The sequence below is a fragment of the Gavia stellata genome, chromosome 32 (assembly GCF_030936135.1).
Source record: "Gavia stellata isolate bGavSte3 chromosome 32, bGavSte3.hap2, whole genome shotgun sequence".
In the NCBI taxonomy this organism is placed as follows: Eukaryota; Metazoa; Chordata; class Aves; order Gaviiformes; family Gaviidae; genus Gavia; species Gavia stellata.
Window position 1 is genome coordinate 421,614 of NC_082625.1, and position 15,981 is coordinate 437,594.

A 15,981-nucleotide genomic window follows, 5' to 3' on the forward strand; every position below is an offset into this window, starting at 1 on the left:
GGCCGCCGGTGGCCTCGGCGGCGGCAGCGGCAGGATGCGGGCGGGCCGCGGCGCGGCGGGCGGGGAGGCGGCGGCCGAGGAGGAGGCGGCCGAGGCGGCCAAGCGCGGCGGGGCGGCGGCGGCGGCGGCGGCGGGGCGGGCGCGGGGCCGCGGCGGGAAGGGATCCCCGAACGGCGAGTGCCGGCGCGGGGAGCCGCCGCGCAGCCCCGGCCCGGAGCCGCCCCGGGAGCCCAAGGTCTCCTTCTCCTGCGGCGGCGGCGGCGCGTCCCCCGGCGGGGCCAAGGCGGCCGAGGAGGGCGCGGGCGAGGATGCGGGCGAGGAGGCCCGCGGGAGCCAGGCCAGCTTCATGCAGCGGCAGTTCGGGGCGATGCTCCAGCCCGGCGTCAACAAGTTCTCGCTGCGGATGTTCGGCTCCCAGAAGGCGGTGGAGCGGGAGCAGGAGCGCGTCAAGTCGGCGGGGGCCTGGATCATCCACCCCTACAGCGACTTCAGGTGCGCGCCCGAGCGGGCGGGGGGCGAGCGCTGCGCCCGGGACCCCCGCGGGGCTCCGCGGCCCCGCGCCCGGCTGCATCCCGCGGGGCCGGAGCATCCCGCGGGGCCGGAGCATCCCGCGGGGCCGGAGCATCCGGCCCTGGCGACGGCGGGTGGGGACGGGGGGCGAGCGGAGCCCGGGGCGGCCCCGCCGGCCGGGGAAGGGGAGGCCGGGCCGAGCCGTGCCCTGGAGAGGGCACCTTGAGCTGTGCTGGAGGTGGCAGCGCGGATGCTGTCGCCTGTGTGCAGGGAGGGGCTGGCGGCTCGGCATCCCCCTCCCCAGCGGAGCAGCCGTCGATCCGGGGGTGCCAAGGGCCCTTTGCTTTGACAGGGGGCTGCCCGGGCAAGGGCACCCCCCCGTCCTTCCCGGGGCCTCAGACGGCTCGGCCCAGCACGGACCCTCTGGAGCCCCACCGGGCTTTGGCTCTGCCCCCAAACCCCTCAAAGGGAAGGTGTCACCCTCCCCTCACGGCGTCGGGGCTCTGGGCTGGAGGACGTGCTGCTCTCTCCGCTGCCAAGCAGAGCTGTGTGAAGGCTCCCCCTCCCCCAAGGAGGCCTGATCCTGTCCCTAAGATTCAGGGAGTTTGAGGAGGGATGGATTAATCTTGCTCCCAAGAGGACCAGAGTCCTCAAGATCCAGCCCTTGTGGCTTCCAGCTGAGGAATGGCAAACCCGGGGAGAGAGGCTTTGCAGCTCCATCTCCTTTGCAGCCCCTGAGCCCTGGGGATGCTCCGAAGTGGCGAATGCTTCCCGGGTCATGTGCAGGCTACCAGGAGGAATGTATGGCTCAACTGGCTGGGGCAGGCGGCACGGCACCTGGCAGGGATGGGTGGCTGAGACCTTGCTGGCGAGCCAGCCATCCGGGGCCCCTGGTCCAGCGACCTTGAAGGGGCTGGGGGGAGCGTGGGGCTCAGCTCCAAGTTGTTCTGCTGCTGTTCTGGTGTGTGGTTTGGGGAGGCTCGAGGGAGGGTTTGCTGGATGCTGGTGTGAGGGACACCACTGAGCTGGACCCTGGGATCTGCTCACTCCTGGCGCCAGTGGGTCCCCACCAGCACAGGGATCCCCGGGGCAGGTGGAGGGAGCTGTGGGCAGTGGGGTCTGATCTGGCCGGGTGGGCTCAGAGCAGGGACCAGCGTCTGCACCTCCTGCTCCTGCCCTTGTGCACTGCTTCTGGGGTGATCTGACATCTTCCCAAGGAGCAGCCGGAGGCCCTCAGCCTCCTCTTGGGGCTCACCTCCCACACAGGTGTCTTGCACCCTTGCGGCAGATGTTCCCATTGGGAACCTGCTGAAGGTATCCATCGGAGCCCCCTCCTTGACTCGCCGGCTGGGCACCAGTTCTGCTGCGGAGCCAGGGCGAGGAGCGGCTGCACCACGTGGCCATCGCCAGTCCTGTGGCAGAGGGAGCTCTGCTGTCCCTGCCGTGACTGGGCAGGTGTGGTGGTGCCAGGCGGACCCTCGGCACACGGGGGCTCGCGAGCTGGGGGACTCTGCCCCGCCGTGCCACCAGTGCTCCGTTTGCCCTCGGCAGCTGCGGGCTGTTGGGGAAGGCTGGGAGGGGGGTGATGGCCTGGCCCTGCCACAACTGCACAGGGCCAGAACCTGCCCCGCTCCTGCGCCCGACTCCGAGCCAGCAGAGTTGTGGTCCTGTTGCCAGAGCCACGGTGCTGCCGAGAGCAGGGTCTCCCTGTGGTGAGCCCGCAGCAGGAGCGAGGCCTCGGAGGCTTCCCTGGGGTGCAGCAACGTCGCTCCCCGGGCTGGCACTAGCGGCGGGTGGGTGGGTGCTGGTCTGCGCCAGGGTGACCTTGGGGAGTCACCCTGGCCAGCCTGCCCCGCGCTGGCTCCATCCCTCCCGGAGTCGCTATCAAGTCTTGAAACCCATTGGGGAAGAGCCGCTGCCTGTGTTTTGATGCTGCAAGTGGCGTAGGAGAGTTCCCTGCCCAGCGGGGAGGAGCTGCAGGCAAAGCCACAGCATCGTCTAGGTCTACAAACATGCACATAAACAGGATCGGCTCAACGCAGGGCTGAAAGCCCAGTCGTGCGGAGCCCACTCTGCTTGTGTATGTTGAGGACGTGTGTCCATCTATTCCACATTGTCCTGCCTTAAAAAAAAAATACGATGTTTATCTAGTAATCATAATGGAGCATGAACCCAGCCGTCTTTGCCCTGCAAAACCCATTTTCCCATCTTAAGATAAAATCATTACCCATCTGCATATGTGACATCATTTCATAATCGGAGCTGTTTAGAGATCCTGTCTCCTCATGGACACGGCGCTGCGGTTATTCATGCAAAATTCAGGGGCAGACTTGCTCCAGGAACGAAAGTTGCTTTTTACATAAATATTGAATTATTAGGAAGCAGCCTGGGTGGCTGGTTGAGATCACGAGCTGCAAATCTGATAAAAGAGACCTTGTAAATTTTGTGCTGAAGTAGACAGTGTCGAGCAGAGCCACCTCCTTTCAGGTGCTGTGCTCAGTTGTCTTCACTGCTTCTGGTCTTTATTGATGGGAAGAAAAACCCCAGCTAGCGTCGGCTTTTTTGTTATTTCTGTTGGTGTTTCTGCAACAGGGGTATTGCTCTTGGAGCGGGACTGGGAGCCGAGAGGCCACATCCAGCCCTCGTTTTGCAGTGACCTGGGGCATGTTGGTGGTCTGGCTCCCATCTTTACACCCCGTACGCACTCGGGAGCCAGGCAGAGGCGTGTGTGGGGCCGGGGGTGCTGCGAGGCCTCGGGGGCAGAGACGCGCACGGGGCCAGGGCTGAGGAGGAGGCTGGTGGCATTCCTGGGGAGCAGAAGCCCGGGGACCGGCTGGTCCAGCTCCGCGGTCAATCCCTTCCCCTTCTCGCGCAGTGAGAGGCTTGCATAAGCCAGGGATGGAGGATTCAGCCCAGGCGCCTTGCTGGATGCAGCGGTAATGCTGCGAGCTGCGCACAGCCGGTGAGTCAGTGGTGGTGGCAGTGCCTGTCTCCCCGTGACCACCATGGGGCCACCTGATACGGCTATGCCGGCATCCCCTCCTGCCAGCCCGGCACTTGCAGCCTCCCACGAGGTGTGGGGCTGGGACTGAGCCATGGGTTTTCGCTGCTGGTGAATCTCTATTGCAAGAGCCGCTCCCCCACCTGAATCGGGGGCGAAGCCACATCCAGAGCACGTGTCCCTGGTGCTGCTTGGCCAGAGCCTTCCTCTTCTGGGGTTAAAATGGTTCCTGGGGCTTTGCTGCTGCCTGGATGGTGCCACTGACCTGTTGGTGCCACCGTCGGGACTCCTGAGCAGAGGGACTGGGCTCGCTGGCTGCAGTTGCTCCCGATGTGCGTGCCAGCGCTGTGAGCTGCTGCTGGTCCCAGTGTTAACCATTCCCTCCGGTGAGCGTGTCGGGGAGCTGTTCTCCCCCTCTGCAGTGTCAGTGTGGGGCAGCTGGACCTGGGAGGGTGGCTGAAAGCCACCACTCAGTCATAAGGGAAGAAAGGCTGCGACCAGCTCCCGGGGGGGATTGTGAAGGTTTGGGACCTTGAGCAGTTTGCAAAGCCTTTATCCCCCCTCCCCAGGGACCCCCGGGGTAAAAGGCTTTTCCAGGCAAGAGCAGCACCAGTCATTCATCACAACTGGCTGTACTGGGATGCAGGGGCATGGACGGTGTGTTGGGTGCTGTATGTCACCGCTCGCTCGGCTTGGGCAAACTTCTGCTGTTGGCTTCTTAACCCACTTCTAAGAGCGACCTCGTTTTTAGAAGATGAGTATTTAGTGTGAGTTTGCAAAGCGCCGATCCTGCTCCGATTCTGCACTGATCCTGCACTGCTCCTGCACCGATCCCGTGCTGCTCCCGCCTGTTGGGCAGCCCGGCTGTTTGTAGCCAGGGCCCCAGCCCGGCCCGAGGGGCTCAGCCCTGGGGGGCACCTCCTGCAGAGTGGGGTCTCGGGGACCTTTGTCCACCTGGGCCGGCTGGCGAGCGGGCGGCTCAGTGCCTGGTCAATGGGATCACCGTAGAGGGGAGCGATGTGTTGCACTGAGCATGCTGAGGCGGCTGGATCATCCCGGGCAGTGCCCCAGAGCTCTGTGTGCCAGCGATGGAGCTGAGTGGGGACGTCCCTGGTGTCCTGTGGTCGTGCCCTCCTGGACAGCTCAGAGGACTTCTCCTGGCCCCCTCCCAGGCAGTGACAGCAGATGGACGGGGAGGCTTTGCTGGTGCAGCCATTGGGATTGCTCCGCACCTCTCCGGCCTCAGGGTCTTCATCGGGGTTTTGGAGGGGCCAAGGAGGCAGCAGCTCTGTGGAGGGACGTGCTCTGCAGTCTTGGGGGCAGGAGCGTGGTGGGGCCCCTGGGACTTGCTGTGGGGCAGTGTGGGGGCTCAGCTCCGGCTCGGCTTCTGGCCAGGACCTGCGGGGCAGCAGCACTGTGCCAGGCTTTGGGCAAGCGATAGAGTAGGAACGCAGCAGCCCCCGCTCGCAGAGGCTTTCGGCATCTTCTGTCACCGTTGCTGTTGTTCAATTGGGTCAGGAGCAAGGGAGGGGGGTGCTGAGGATCCTAATTAATTTGTTTTCAGATATTTTTAGTAGCCTGGATTGGATCTTTTTTTCTATGCACACACTGCCCTCCAAGGAAGAAAGTGTTGGCATCGCAGCCCGGTCCCTGAAGAGATTGCACAGAGTCAGTCGTGTGTGTTGGGGGGGGGGGATCAGGAGCAGTTTATCTTTCTCAGCAGGCCGAATTCTGCCCTGGCTCAGCCAGATTGCAAAGGGATTTGAGCCAGAGGAGAGTTTTGCCCAGCTGGCATGGTTATTTAATATTTGTTCTTCACAGTTTTGCATGGCTAATGCCCCCATGGGACTCGCTTTGTGCAGCAGGGTCAGTTTGCAGCACGAGCTGCTGGGGGGTTTGCAGGACAGATCCAGCCTGGTGCCACCGCTGTGGGCTGCCCCGGCCCCAGCAGCAGCTCTGCCGTCACCAGTGTCTCTGGAGGGTCCTGCCGTGCAGCTGGAGCCTGGGGGTCCGGCAGGACCCACCACGGCCGTGGCCTCGCTGCCCGCAGGGGGTCGTGCGGCACTGGAGCCTCTCCGTGCTGGCGGCCAGAGCTCGCCCATGGGGGTGTGGGGGGGAGCACAGCCCACTCCTCCCCGGCCCTGGGTGTGAAGTCATCATTGTGCAGCAGTGACATCACTCACGGTTGCCACGGCAACGTCTCACATGGGGAAGGTGTCATTGGAGAAAGGTCAGGAGCTGGGATGCTCTTCTCCTTCTGATCCTGCGCTAATCTGCACGGGAGGGGGAATGGATCCAGTTCCTCTCCGTTTCCTGCGTGCGGGAGGTCTCCCCCCATGTCCCCCGTGCCTGGCAGCGTTGCCAGGGCACAGCATGACCCGAGCACCCCCTGCCCGTTGGCCTGCAGCCCCCGGGGCTCCTGCCCTGGGGCGGGCAGCGCGGCAGGGTGGGCTGAGCGGAGGGGCATGGGCAGGGGTCCTGCGTGTCTGTGCACGTGGCACTGAGGAGCGTCCTCCCCTCCTGCCCCCCAGCTGAGCGCAGGTGGGGAGCGAGGGGCTGGGGTGTCCTCCACAGGGCTGCTGTGACCTTGCAGGCGCTTGGAAAGGTCATCGGTGGCCCAGAAGATGGGGACAAGGAGAAAGGAGAGAAGGACAGGGGTGAGGCAGGAGAGGGTAGAGGCAGCAGAGGAGCCGTGCAGCCCAGGCAGAGGCAGAGGCAGAGGCAAAGGCGGCCACCCGCCCCCCCTCCTCCGCCGTCTGACCGGGGCTGCGGGTGATGCTGGCTCCAGCTGCAGCTGTACGTGATCTGCTGCGCCGGGGGCCGTGGCGGTTCCTTCCATCACGGCTGCGCTGCCGAGGTCTGACATGCAGCCCCGGCCCTGCACGCCCCCAAACCCAGGACTGCAGCCTGGTCCAGGGAGGCGCTGGGGTGGGGTGGCCCTGGCTATCCCTGGGGACGCTGTCCCCCGTCCTCGGGTCCCCCCTCTGAGAGCAGGGAGGGGGGGGCTGCTCCCAGTGCAGCAGCGGAGGAGACTGGGCTCTCCTGTCCTGTCTCCGTGTGTGACCTTGAGCACTGCCTGTGGAAAGCTTGATGGCCCCGCCGCGGCGGGCGGTTTGGGCATGAGGGTGGTCCCCAGCCCACGGGCTGCCCCAGGGCGGCTCGGCAGGAAGGTCTCCCCTACCAGCGCCTGCCTCATCGTTCTCCCCTCACTCTGGCACCTGCCTGGGTTTGGGTGCTCAGGGCAGACCTCCGGCCAAACCAGCACAGCAGGAAGAGCCCCCTGCAGCAGACGGCCCCCGGCCTCATCCTGCACCCTCCTCTGCACTTACACAGCCCTACCTCAACCAGGTGGGACTGTGCTGGCCTGCAGGATCAGGCCTGGGGGCAGTTTTGGAGTGGGGGGAGCAGGATATGGTCCTTGGGGAGAGGAGAGGGGTGACTGTGGCTGAGGTGGCGTCAGAGGGACAGCACCCTGGCAGTGCGGGTCCCGTAGGGCAGGGCATGATGGCCAGGTCCCTTCAATGCAGGGAGCAGCTGTGGGGCACTGGTGACACCCTCCTCCATCGCCTCGCTCCCCAGGTTTTACTGGGACTTCACGATGCTGCTCTTCATGGTGGGCAACCTGATCATCATTCCTGTGGGCATCACCTTCTTCAAGGAGGAGACCACGGCGCCCTGGATCGTGTTCAATGTGGTCTCCGACACCTTCTTCCTGATGGACCTGGTGCTGAACTTCCGGACAGGAATTGTCATTGAGGACAACACAGAAATCATCCTGGACCCCGAGAAGATCAAGAAGAAGTACCTCAAGACCTGGTTCGTGGTGGACTTTGTCTCCTCCATCCCTGTGGACTATGTCTTCCTCATTGTGGAGAAGGGCATAGACTCGGAGGTGTACAAGACGGCCCGCGCCCTCCGCATCGTCCGCTTCACCAAGATCCTCAGCCTCCTGCGGCTCCTCCGCCTCTCCCGGCTCATCCGCTACATCCACCAGTGGGAGGAGGTAAGGGTCCTGTGGGATGCAGCCCAGCGGAGGGTCCCTCCTCTGACAGCGGCGGGACCGGCTGGAGAGAGCGGGAGCCGGGAGGAGTCCCTGCGAGGGTGGCGGAGCTCGGGGCTGCCCCAGGAGCTGGTGGCTTGGTCGGGGTCTGCGGGGCTGTGTGAGGGCTGGTGGGTGACTGTGATCCTCCCTGGAGGGGGGAGGCTCTGGGGGTCCTTGGGCATCCCCTGCCTTCCCTTCTGCTCTGTCCCCAAGGGGACAGCCAGGACATGAGAGCGCTCCCGGTCTGCTTCAGCGCAAAGGCAGTCCCTCCGGCTCCTCAGGACCTGCCGAGTGCCGCAGCCGGGCTGTGCCCTGTGTGTGTATGTGCGTGTGCACCTGGGTGCTGGGGTTTGCACAGGCGGTCCTGGTGCTGTGGTACGCACTGCCCACAGGTGACAGCATGGCCAGCACAAGCAGCTGTGCCGCTCCGTGCTCCGCCGACAGCTCCACCGCGTCACCCTGCTCAGCTCCCCCCGTGCCGGGGCAGGCGACACTCCTTGGTCCCCTCTGGCTCCCTGCTCCGCTGGGACCTCGGGGAGCGCTGGGGAGGGCTGCAGCAGCCCCAGCCCCTCGGGGGCGGTGGGACCCCTGTGTCCCCAGGGCAGGGTGCTGCCCGGGTTTGGCGCACGTGGGGCTGCGTGGGCTGCAAGGCGACGTGCCTTTGTGTCAGGATGTGGCATGCTCGGCTTTGCTGCGTGGCTCCGGCGCGTGGGCTGGCGTCTCCCGGCAGCTCCGCTGGCTGGGGCTGTGCAGGTGCTCGCTGCATCGAGGAGCGGGCTGCGCACCCACGGGCTGGAGGGGCAGCAAGCACCTTCGCTCCCTCCTCCTCCTCCTGTTCCGCTGCCGGCATGTGTCCCCAGGCCTGGCATGTGCAGCTCTTGGCCCGGCGTGCCCCCGTGCAGACTCTGGTGGGCGAGAGCCGCCCGGCAGCACTGCAGGGACCTGCAGTGCAGCCTGGGCACGGTGTCATCGGCTCTGGTGGCTGCAGGGATGGCACCAGACCCTCCTTCCTGCGCCTCTGTCATGCAAAGCCACGTGGCCGCTCTGCGAGCTGGGGTGGGTGCTGGGGGTTTGTGCCGGTCGGCCCCCGCCGTGGCCTGGCCCCATGCTGTCAGGGGTCAGACTCCGTCCTGGCCTGATCCTGCAATGGGAAATCCCCCAGTGACCCACATGCAGCTCTTCCCACAGCTCCGTGGGGGCTCAGCCTCCCCCTACGCACAGGGCTGAGCTTGTCCCGGCCGGTGCTCGGCAGAGCCCTGAGCCTCACAGCGCTGCTGGGAGCTGCCCCCGGTTCCTGGGGCAGAGGGGTGGGGGGAACGGCTGCAGCTCCAGTCAGTCTGCCCGCATCTCCCTGCCCGCATCTCCCTGCCCGCATCCCACCCTGCCCTGTGCCCTTCTCCCACACCTGCCTCTGGGGCTGGGCTGTGCTGCAGGAGCACCCCACGCCTCCTGCAAACCTCCCATCCCAAAGTGTGTCCGTCCCCACCCTCCCTCCCCTGCCAGGGCTCCGGCTCTGCGCCCTTTTCACTTTTAGATGGGACTTAGCAGGGAGAGCCCGGGGGACGAGTTAAACCTGTGCGTGGCTGTGCAGATTATCCTGGTAATCGCATCCGCTTACAGGGGACGGGGGGGGGGAGTGTGGCCCTGATCCCCACTGGGACCTCTCCTGCTCTCGCAGATGCTGCGGTCAGGGCTGGCAGATGCACGGGAATGTTTGGGGGGGGGGGCTGCATGTTCCAGATTTTGCCCCCAGCAGCCTCGGTGGTGGCTGGGAGAGGGTCAGCTGGGAGGGGCCGCCCTGGGGGGCGATTGCCCCAGCTGGAGGGGGAAAGGGCCGTGCCTGAGGCTGGCAGAGATGGGGCTGGGGCTGCTCATGCCTGCCCTTGTCCCGGGCTGCCCCTTCTCCGGCCCCTCGCACTCCACCTTGTTCCCTCCCCATCACATCGCACCGGCTCTGCCTCGTCCTGCCCATGCCGCATGCCCTGCCTGGGCAGGCAGCCTCGGAGCCCAGGGCTGGGAGCGGAGGACAAGGGACACCATGCCCTTGCCCTGCCTTTGCTGCACCCTTGCTCTGCAGCTGCTCGATGCGATGCTGTAGGGCTCAGGCTTGGCTCTGCAGCGGGGGAGAGACTGGGGATTTCACTGTTGGGGCTTAACTTCTTATTTTCTTTCTTTTTTCCCCCCTTGAATTCACCTTTTCTGGACCCTAAAAATATTAAAGGAAAAGGAACAAGTCCTCAGCCTGTGGCTGTCTGCAACCAGGAGCACATGTCTCTACCCCCTGGGTTTGCCTGTGTGGGTTCCCTGGGGGGAGAAGTGCTAAGGCCAGGCTGGGACTGGGGACGCGGGCGGGGGGGGGAGCCCCGCTATCATGGGAGCTGCGGGTTGGTGCTGGGAGCGAGGGGTGTGCTCGGAGCACCCAGCAGCTGCTCCTGGAGGCAGGCCCTTCGCATGCCCCGCCACGGCCAGAGCTCTGGTCCTGTGAGCACCGTGGTGGGTCCCTGCGGTCACGGCTCCATTCCATACCCGCCGTGGGCTGGGTGCTCTCCCGGGGCCTCTCCCAGGGTGTCACTGATGGGTCTCAGCGTTTGATGCTCCTGTAGCCACCAGCCCTGGGGGGACGCAGCCCTGTCCCCACAGGGGTGAGATCTCTGGCAGAGCAGACTGTGGAGCTGCCCTGGCCTCTCTCCCCAGACTGGGGGTCTCCCTTCAGCCCCACCCTGACGTGGGTACCTCGGACCCTCTTTACTGAAAGCCGCCCCATGGCTGAGCCCGGCGCCCTGCACCCACTGCCCCAGGGGCTGCCCCGCTCCCTCCCCAGTGCCCAGAGTATTTGGCTCTCCCTGAGCATCCGCCAGCACTGGCTTATCCTCATCAAAGCTCGCAGCCATTAGTGCTTTCCAGGGCGGCAGCGTGGTGGCATCCCGCTGGCTATAAATGGGCAGGTGGAGTGCAGCCGCCCCGGGGAGGGCCGGGGCTGGGCCAGCCACGAGTCCCTGTTTCAGCTGAGGTCGTGTGGGTCGGTGCCCCGAGCGGGGCCAGGCAGTGGGGGGACAGTCCCTGTGCTCACCCTTTGCCGTCCCACCCTGGCCCCTCCACCTGCAGATCTTCCACATGACCTACGACCTGGCCAGCGCAGTGATGAGGATCATCAACCTCATCGGCATGATGCTGCTGCTTTGCCACTGGGACGGCTGCCTCCAGTTCCTCGTGCCCATGCTGCAGGATTTCCCCCAGAACTGCTGGGTCTCCATCAACGGGATGGTGGTGAGTGCCAGCCCCGACCCTGCCGTGCTCTCTGCCCTGCTCCCCCCAGGTCCCCATCCAGCCCCGTGTCATCTGGCCTCTCTTCGCTGACCCCAGGAGATGCCATCCCCGCACCGGCCGGTGCTGCAGTGCCCCAACTGTGTGAGCGTGGAGGGTGCACAGGGCACTCCACGTCTGCTGCAGACGGTCTCCCTGGCGAGGTCTTGCAGGACCCAGGGGCAGTGGATCGATCCGGGTGGGAACAAGATGCTGACATGGCTCTCTGCTCTGTCCCCTGCCACCTTCTTGCTGCTCATTAGCAGCATAGCTGCTATTAATAAATAATGATGGGCCACGTTTCTAATTGCTCCCTCTCAGCCTTGCAGCCTGCTGCAAATGGCTCTTCTCCCTCTGTCCATCTCGTCCCGTTCTGCCGGTGTTTCCATCTCTGCTCCATTTCCCCTGCCTGGCTTCCTCCCCTTCCTCTCCTCCCCATCTCATGCTTCTCCTTCTCTGGCTGCTTCACTCCTGGAGGGGAGGGAACCCGGGGCTTCCTTGGCCGGGGGATTCCTGCCCCAGGAGCCACCAGCCCATCCCTGCCTGCAGCTGCCCGCTGTCCCAGCCATGTCCGCAGGCTCCCGAGCGTGAGTGGTGCAATAACTCAGTGGCTGCCACAAACTCAAAGCTTGTTCCTGGCACACCATTTCACGGGGGCTCACTGCACATTTATGCATCAACTTAAAAAAAAAAAAATAAAATGACTGCCTATCATCTAAAGCGAAGGCAGGTGGGCGGTGAGGTGCAGAAACCCGACGGGAAGGAGTGGAGTGCGCAGGATCACCGCAGCCCCAGCCGTGCCTGGTGTTTGGGTTTGTTTGGATCTCACCTGCATGGTGAGACTGTCAAAAACAAACAAATAATAATAAAAAAAATCCTATTGTTGAGTGCTGTCGGGAGATGCAGGCAGAGAACCTGGATCATCTGTCAAGCCTGAGTCAGGGTGTTGTACCCACGAGTGCCTGTACACGCACACACGCATGCACAAATGTGTGCGAGCAGCCGTGCAGTAGCCAGGGCTGAGCGCCGCCGCTGTCCCTGTCGCTGCAGAATGACTCCTGGAGCGAGTTGTACTCCTTTGCCCTCTTCAAGTCGATGAGCCACATGCTCTGCATCGGTTATGGGAAGCAGGCGCCCGAGAGCATGACAGACATCTGGCTGACAATGCTGAGCATGATCGTGGGGGCCACCTGCTACGCCATGTTCATCGGCCACGCCACCGCCCTCATCCAGTCGCTGGACTCCTCCCGGCGCCAGTACCAGGAGAAGGTAAGACTGGGCTGGACGGGGACTGCAGCTCCTGTCCTGCACCCGGCTGTCGCATCCCCTCCTGGAGCCACAGCGGCACCTGTGGGTGCAGCCAGGCAGGGTGAGAGCTCCATATCAATACCATTCATGGGGCAGGGATGGGGCGGTGGAGTGGGACCTGCCAGCCAGGAGGGGCCCAGGACCCACCCCATGGAGTGGGGACAGGAGTGGGGTGTCCCGGCCCCGCAGCCCCAGCCTGTCTGGGTGCTGATGCTGCCTCTCCTCCCAGTACAAGCAGGTGGAGCAGTACATGTCCTTCCACAAGCTGCCTGCCGACTTCCGCCAGAAGATCCACGACTACTACGAGCACCGCTACCAGGGCAAGATGTTCGACGAGGACAGCATCCTGGGGGAGCTCAACGAGCCCCTGCGCGAGGTAAGGGCCCAGGGGGCTGGAGAGCTGGACATGGGATGCTGCGGTGAGGATGGGACCCTCCCCACCCCGAGCCCTCCGCACAGTGAGGGCTCCCCTGCTCCCTGCTGTGGGGGAGGCTGTGGGTCCCACCGGCTCCTGCAGCACACGTGTGTGGGGTCGAGCACCTCTTGCTCCAGCTTTGCAGTGCCAAGTGTGAGTGTGTCCATGCACGACTTGTGTGCTGGGGTGTCTGTGTGTGCTGACACCTCTGTGTTCGTGAGCCTGCCCTGGGGGAGGCCATGGCCCTGCCTCCGGGTCCCTCACCTTCTTCCCCTGCAGGAGATCGTGAACTTCAACTGCCGCAAGCTGGTGGCCTCAATGCCGCTGTTCGCCAATGCGGATCCCAACTTTGTCACGGCGATGCTCACCAAGCTGAAGTTTGAGGTGTTTCAGCCGGGCGACTACATCATCCGCGAAGGCACCATCGGCAAGAAGATGTACTTCATCCAGCACGGGGTGGTCAGCATCCTCACCAAGGGCAACAAGGAGATGAAACTCTCCGATGGCTCCTACTTCGGAGGTGAGCACTGGTGGGGCTGAGCCCAGGTCCCCTCCTGGGGTCTTGCGAGAGGCACCAGGACACCCGTGCTGTCCTGGGGCACCCACCACTCAATGGTTCTTGCCCCTTGCTCCTGGCCTGCCCCTATTTCCAGTCCTCCCTGGCAGTGTTTTGACCTTGGCACCGGTGTATCCCCCACAGAAATCTGCCTGCTGACCCGAGGCCGGCGCACGGCCAGTGTCCGGGCAGACACCTACTGCCGCCTCTACTCGCTCTCGGTGGACAACTTCAACGAGGTGCTGGAGGAGTACCCTATGATGAGACGGGCCTTCGAGACCGTGGCCATCGACCGCCTTGACCGCATTGGTAGGGCACAGGGGGCTCTGGGGAGGTGGGGGCGGTGGTGAGGGGGCTGTCCCAGCAGTGTAGGACAGCCCAGCCGTGACTGGGGTGGAGGGGCCCAGCGTAGCCCCAGCACAGGGTCTCATGGCGCAACCTGTCCTGGCCCCCTCCCTGCAGGGAAGAAGAACTCGATCCTGCTCCACAAAGTGCAGCATGACCTCAACTCAGGCGTCTTCAACAACCAGGAGAACGAGATCATCCAGGAGATCGTCAAGTACGACCGGGAGATGGTACAGCAGGCAGAGCTGCAGCAGCACACGGCCATGTACAGCCCTGTCCAGCCCCAGGTCACCTCTGCCATCGCCACCCTCCAGCAAGCCGTTGCCATGAGCTTCTGTCCGCAGATGGCCAGCCCGCTGGTGGGCTCCATGGCCCTGGGCTCGCCCCGCATGATGCGCCGCTTGCAGTACGCCCAGGCTGTGCCCAGCCCCTTCGCCGTTTCCCCCGTCTTGCTGCAGCAGAGCCCCCTGCAGCAGCCGCAGCCCCCTGTGCCCCATGCCAACCCCTCGCCCTCACAGGACCAGGCGCAGCCCGTGGCCCTGCCTGCCTCCACCAGCACCTTCGCTGCGGCCGCAGCCAGCCCGCCATCCCAAAGCCCCCTGGCCAGCCGGACGTTTGCCTACGGAGGTGCCCCGGGGCAGCTGGGCTCCCAGCTCTCCCTCAGCCAGCAGCAGGTGCCCGGCTCACCCCAGCGCCTGGCTGCCCACAAAAGCACACAGGCACTGCACACCAGCAGCCTCAGCCAGGATTCGCGGCCCTTGTCGGCCTCGCAGCCCTCCCTGCCCCACGGGCTGGTGGCCGGCAGCACCCAGAGCCCCCCGGCCTCAGCCCGCGAGTCCTGCGCCTCCATTGGCGGGGGCCCGGCCACCGCCTCGCCCGGCCCTGGCCCCCCAGTTGGGCTGCGGGGCCAGGCACCCTCGCGGGGCACCCTGGCCCAACCGGCATCCACGGGCTCAGTGCACGCAGGGCCGTCCGCCCTGCCGCAGGACTCGGTGGCGGCCCGCAAGGATTCGGCAGCCAGCACGCCCGACACGGACCCAGCCAAGTCCAGGCTGTCTTCCAACTTGTGACCTCTGCGCTGTGCTGGGCGCGGGGACAAGCGTGCCAGAGGAAGCTGTGGCAGTGAGCCCTGTCTCACCCCGTGCCCATCCTGCACCGCCCTGCCGAGGAGCACCGGGTGAGGGCCACAGCCGCCCCACCGACTGCTACCCCCCACCACGGCGCCAGCCCCACTCCCTGGCTTCCTCCCACTGCACGCTGCAGAGTGGGGCAGCTGCCGGGGGTGGGCACGGGGCCTCTGCGCCCCCCCACCCACCGTGGCGGCATGGCAGGGGACCGGGCTGAGCCCCCAGCTGTGTTGCCTCTGACCAAAGTCTGGCCCCAACTCCCACTCCCTGCGGCGAAGCCCCGCTGCCCCCCAGCCTCCCTGGCTGCCCCATAGAAGCCACAGCTGCATCATCCCCCGTGATCAACTCTGTATATGATATATATGACCTGAATACATACCTGTATGTGTGCATCCGCAGGACACCTCCCTGGGGCTTTAGGCACGCTGGCCAGCCCCAGCGCCTGCGTGTGTCCCTGCCTCCCCTCCCACAGACCCAAGGCGAGGGGTGATGGTCCAGGACTGGAGGTAAGTTGGGGGCGGGGGGGCAGGGGCTGGGTCTGAGGGACGGTTACCCTTAGGCTTGCAAGCACTCCCCGCACACACTGTCCCCCAGCCCTGGGGCTGGGGGGCTAAACACAGCCCGACTTTCCTGTAGTCAGTGTTAGGATGGAGGCAGACACTGGAGCCTGGGGACTCGAGCCCTGGCGCTGCCCCACAGGCACTCCCGGCTTTAAGGCTGGGGCAGGCACACACTGCGTGTACCAGCGTGCCTGTGTGTGTGCACCTACGGACGCACGTGTGTGTGTGTGCACGCGCACGTACGCCTCTCTGCCTAGCACTCTGGAGCCTTCCACGTTGAATGTATGCAGTGACCCCGAGCGAGGGGCCATGCGCCAGCCCACTGCCCTGTAGCTGCGCAGCCGGCAGGACAGGGCCCCGCTCCAAGTGTCCACCTTCCCATCCAGCCCATCCTGTGCAATAAACGTCAGCAACTGACAAGAGCTACGCACGACTCTGTCTCTGCTTCTCCTTCACCGCCATCCCTCCCTGCCGTGGCTCCGGCTGCTCCTGCTCCCCTTGCCCAGCCCTGGGAGCCCTGCCACCGGGCACAGCCCCAGGCTGGGCTGCAGGAAGCAGCTTTGTCCTTTGAAGAACTGCTTCTCTGCCAGAAAAATGACAAGGTGATAAGCCTCCCCCCATCACCTTTCCCCTTGCTGTGCCCCCTTGTCCAGCATCACGGCAGGGGCTGCAGCAGGGAAGGAGCTGGGAGCAGGCTGTGAACTGGAGCCGGTAGGTGCAGGGCCAAACACAGAGCTCCAGCTGAAAGGTCTCCAAACACAGACTGCTGCAGGAGCTGGGACACAAACACGCAGCCCCACAGACCACTGAAGGA

The 15,981-nt window shown here is 64.9% G+C and overlaps 1 protein-coding gene across 1 annotated transcript; it reads left to right on the top strand.

Moving 5' to 3' along the window:
- Positions 1–14,601, top strand: HCN2 (hyperpolarization activated cyclic nucleotide gated potassium and sodium channel 2). The gene is made up of 8 exons (XM_059832024.1): positions 1–492; positions 7,091–7,514; positions 10,659–10,820; positions 11,907–12,125; positions 12,394–12,540; positions 12,859–13,099; positions 13,280–13,444; positions 13,598–14,601. Exons 1-8 carry the CDS (start codon positions 35–37, stop codon positions 14,548–14,550), a joined length of 2,769 nt encoding a protein of 922 aa, XP_059688007.1. The 5' UTR covers positions 1–34; the 3' UTR covers positions 14,551–14,601.
- The last annotated feature ends 1,380 nt before the right edge of the window (positions 14,602–15,981 follow it).

Coding starts and splice junctions, on each gene's coding strand:
- HCN2 (XM_059832024.1), top strand. CDS start 35: ATGCGGGCGGGCCGCGGCGCGGCGGGCGGGGAGGCGGCGGCCGAGGAG. Junction 7,515..10,658: donor ACATCCACCAGTGGGAGGAG/GTAAGGGTCCTG, acceptor CTCCACCTGCAG/ATCTTCCACATGACCTACGA. Junction 12,126..12,393: donor GGCGCCAGTACCAGGAGAAG/GTAAGACTGGGC, acceptor CTCTCCTCCCAG/TACAAGCAGGTGGAGCAGTA.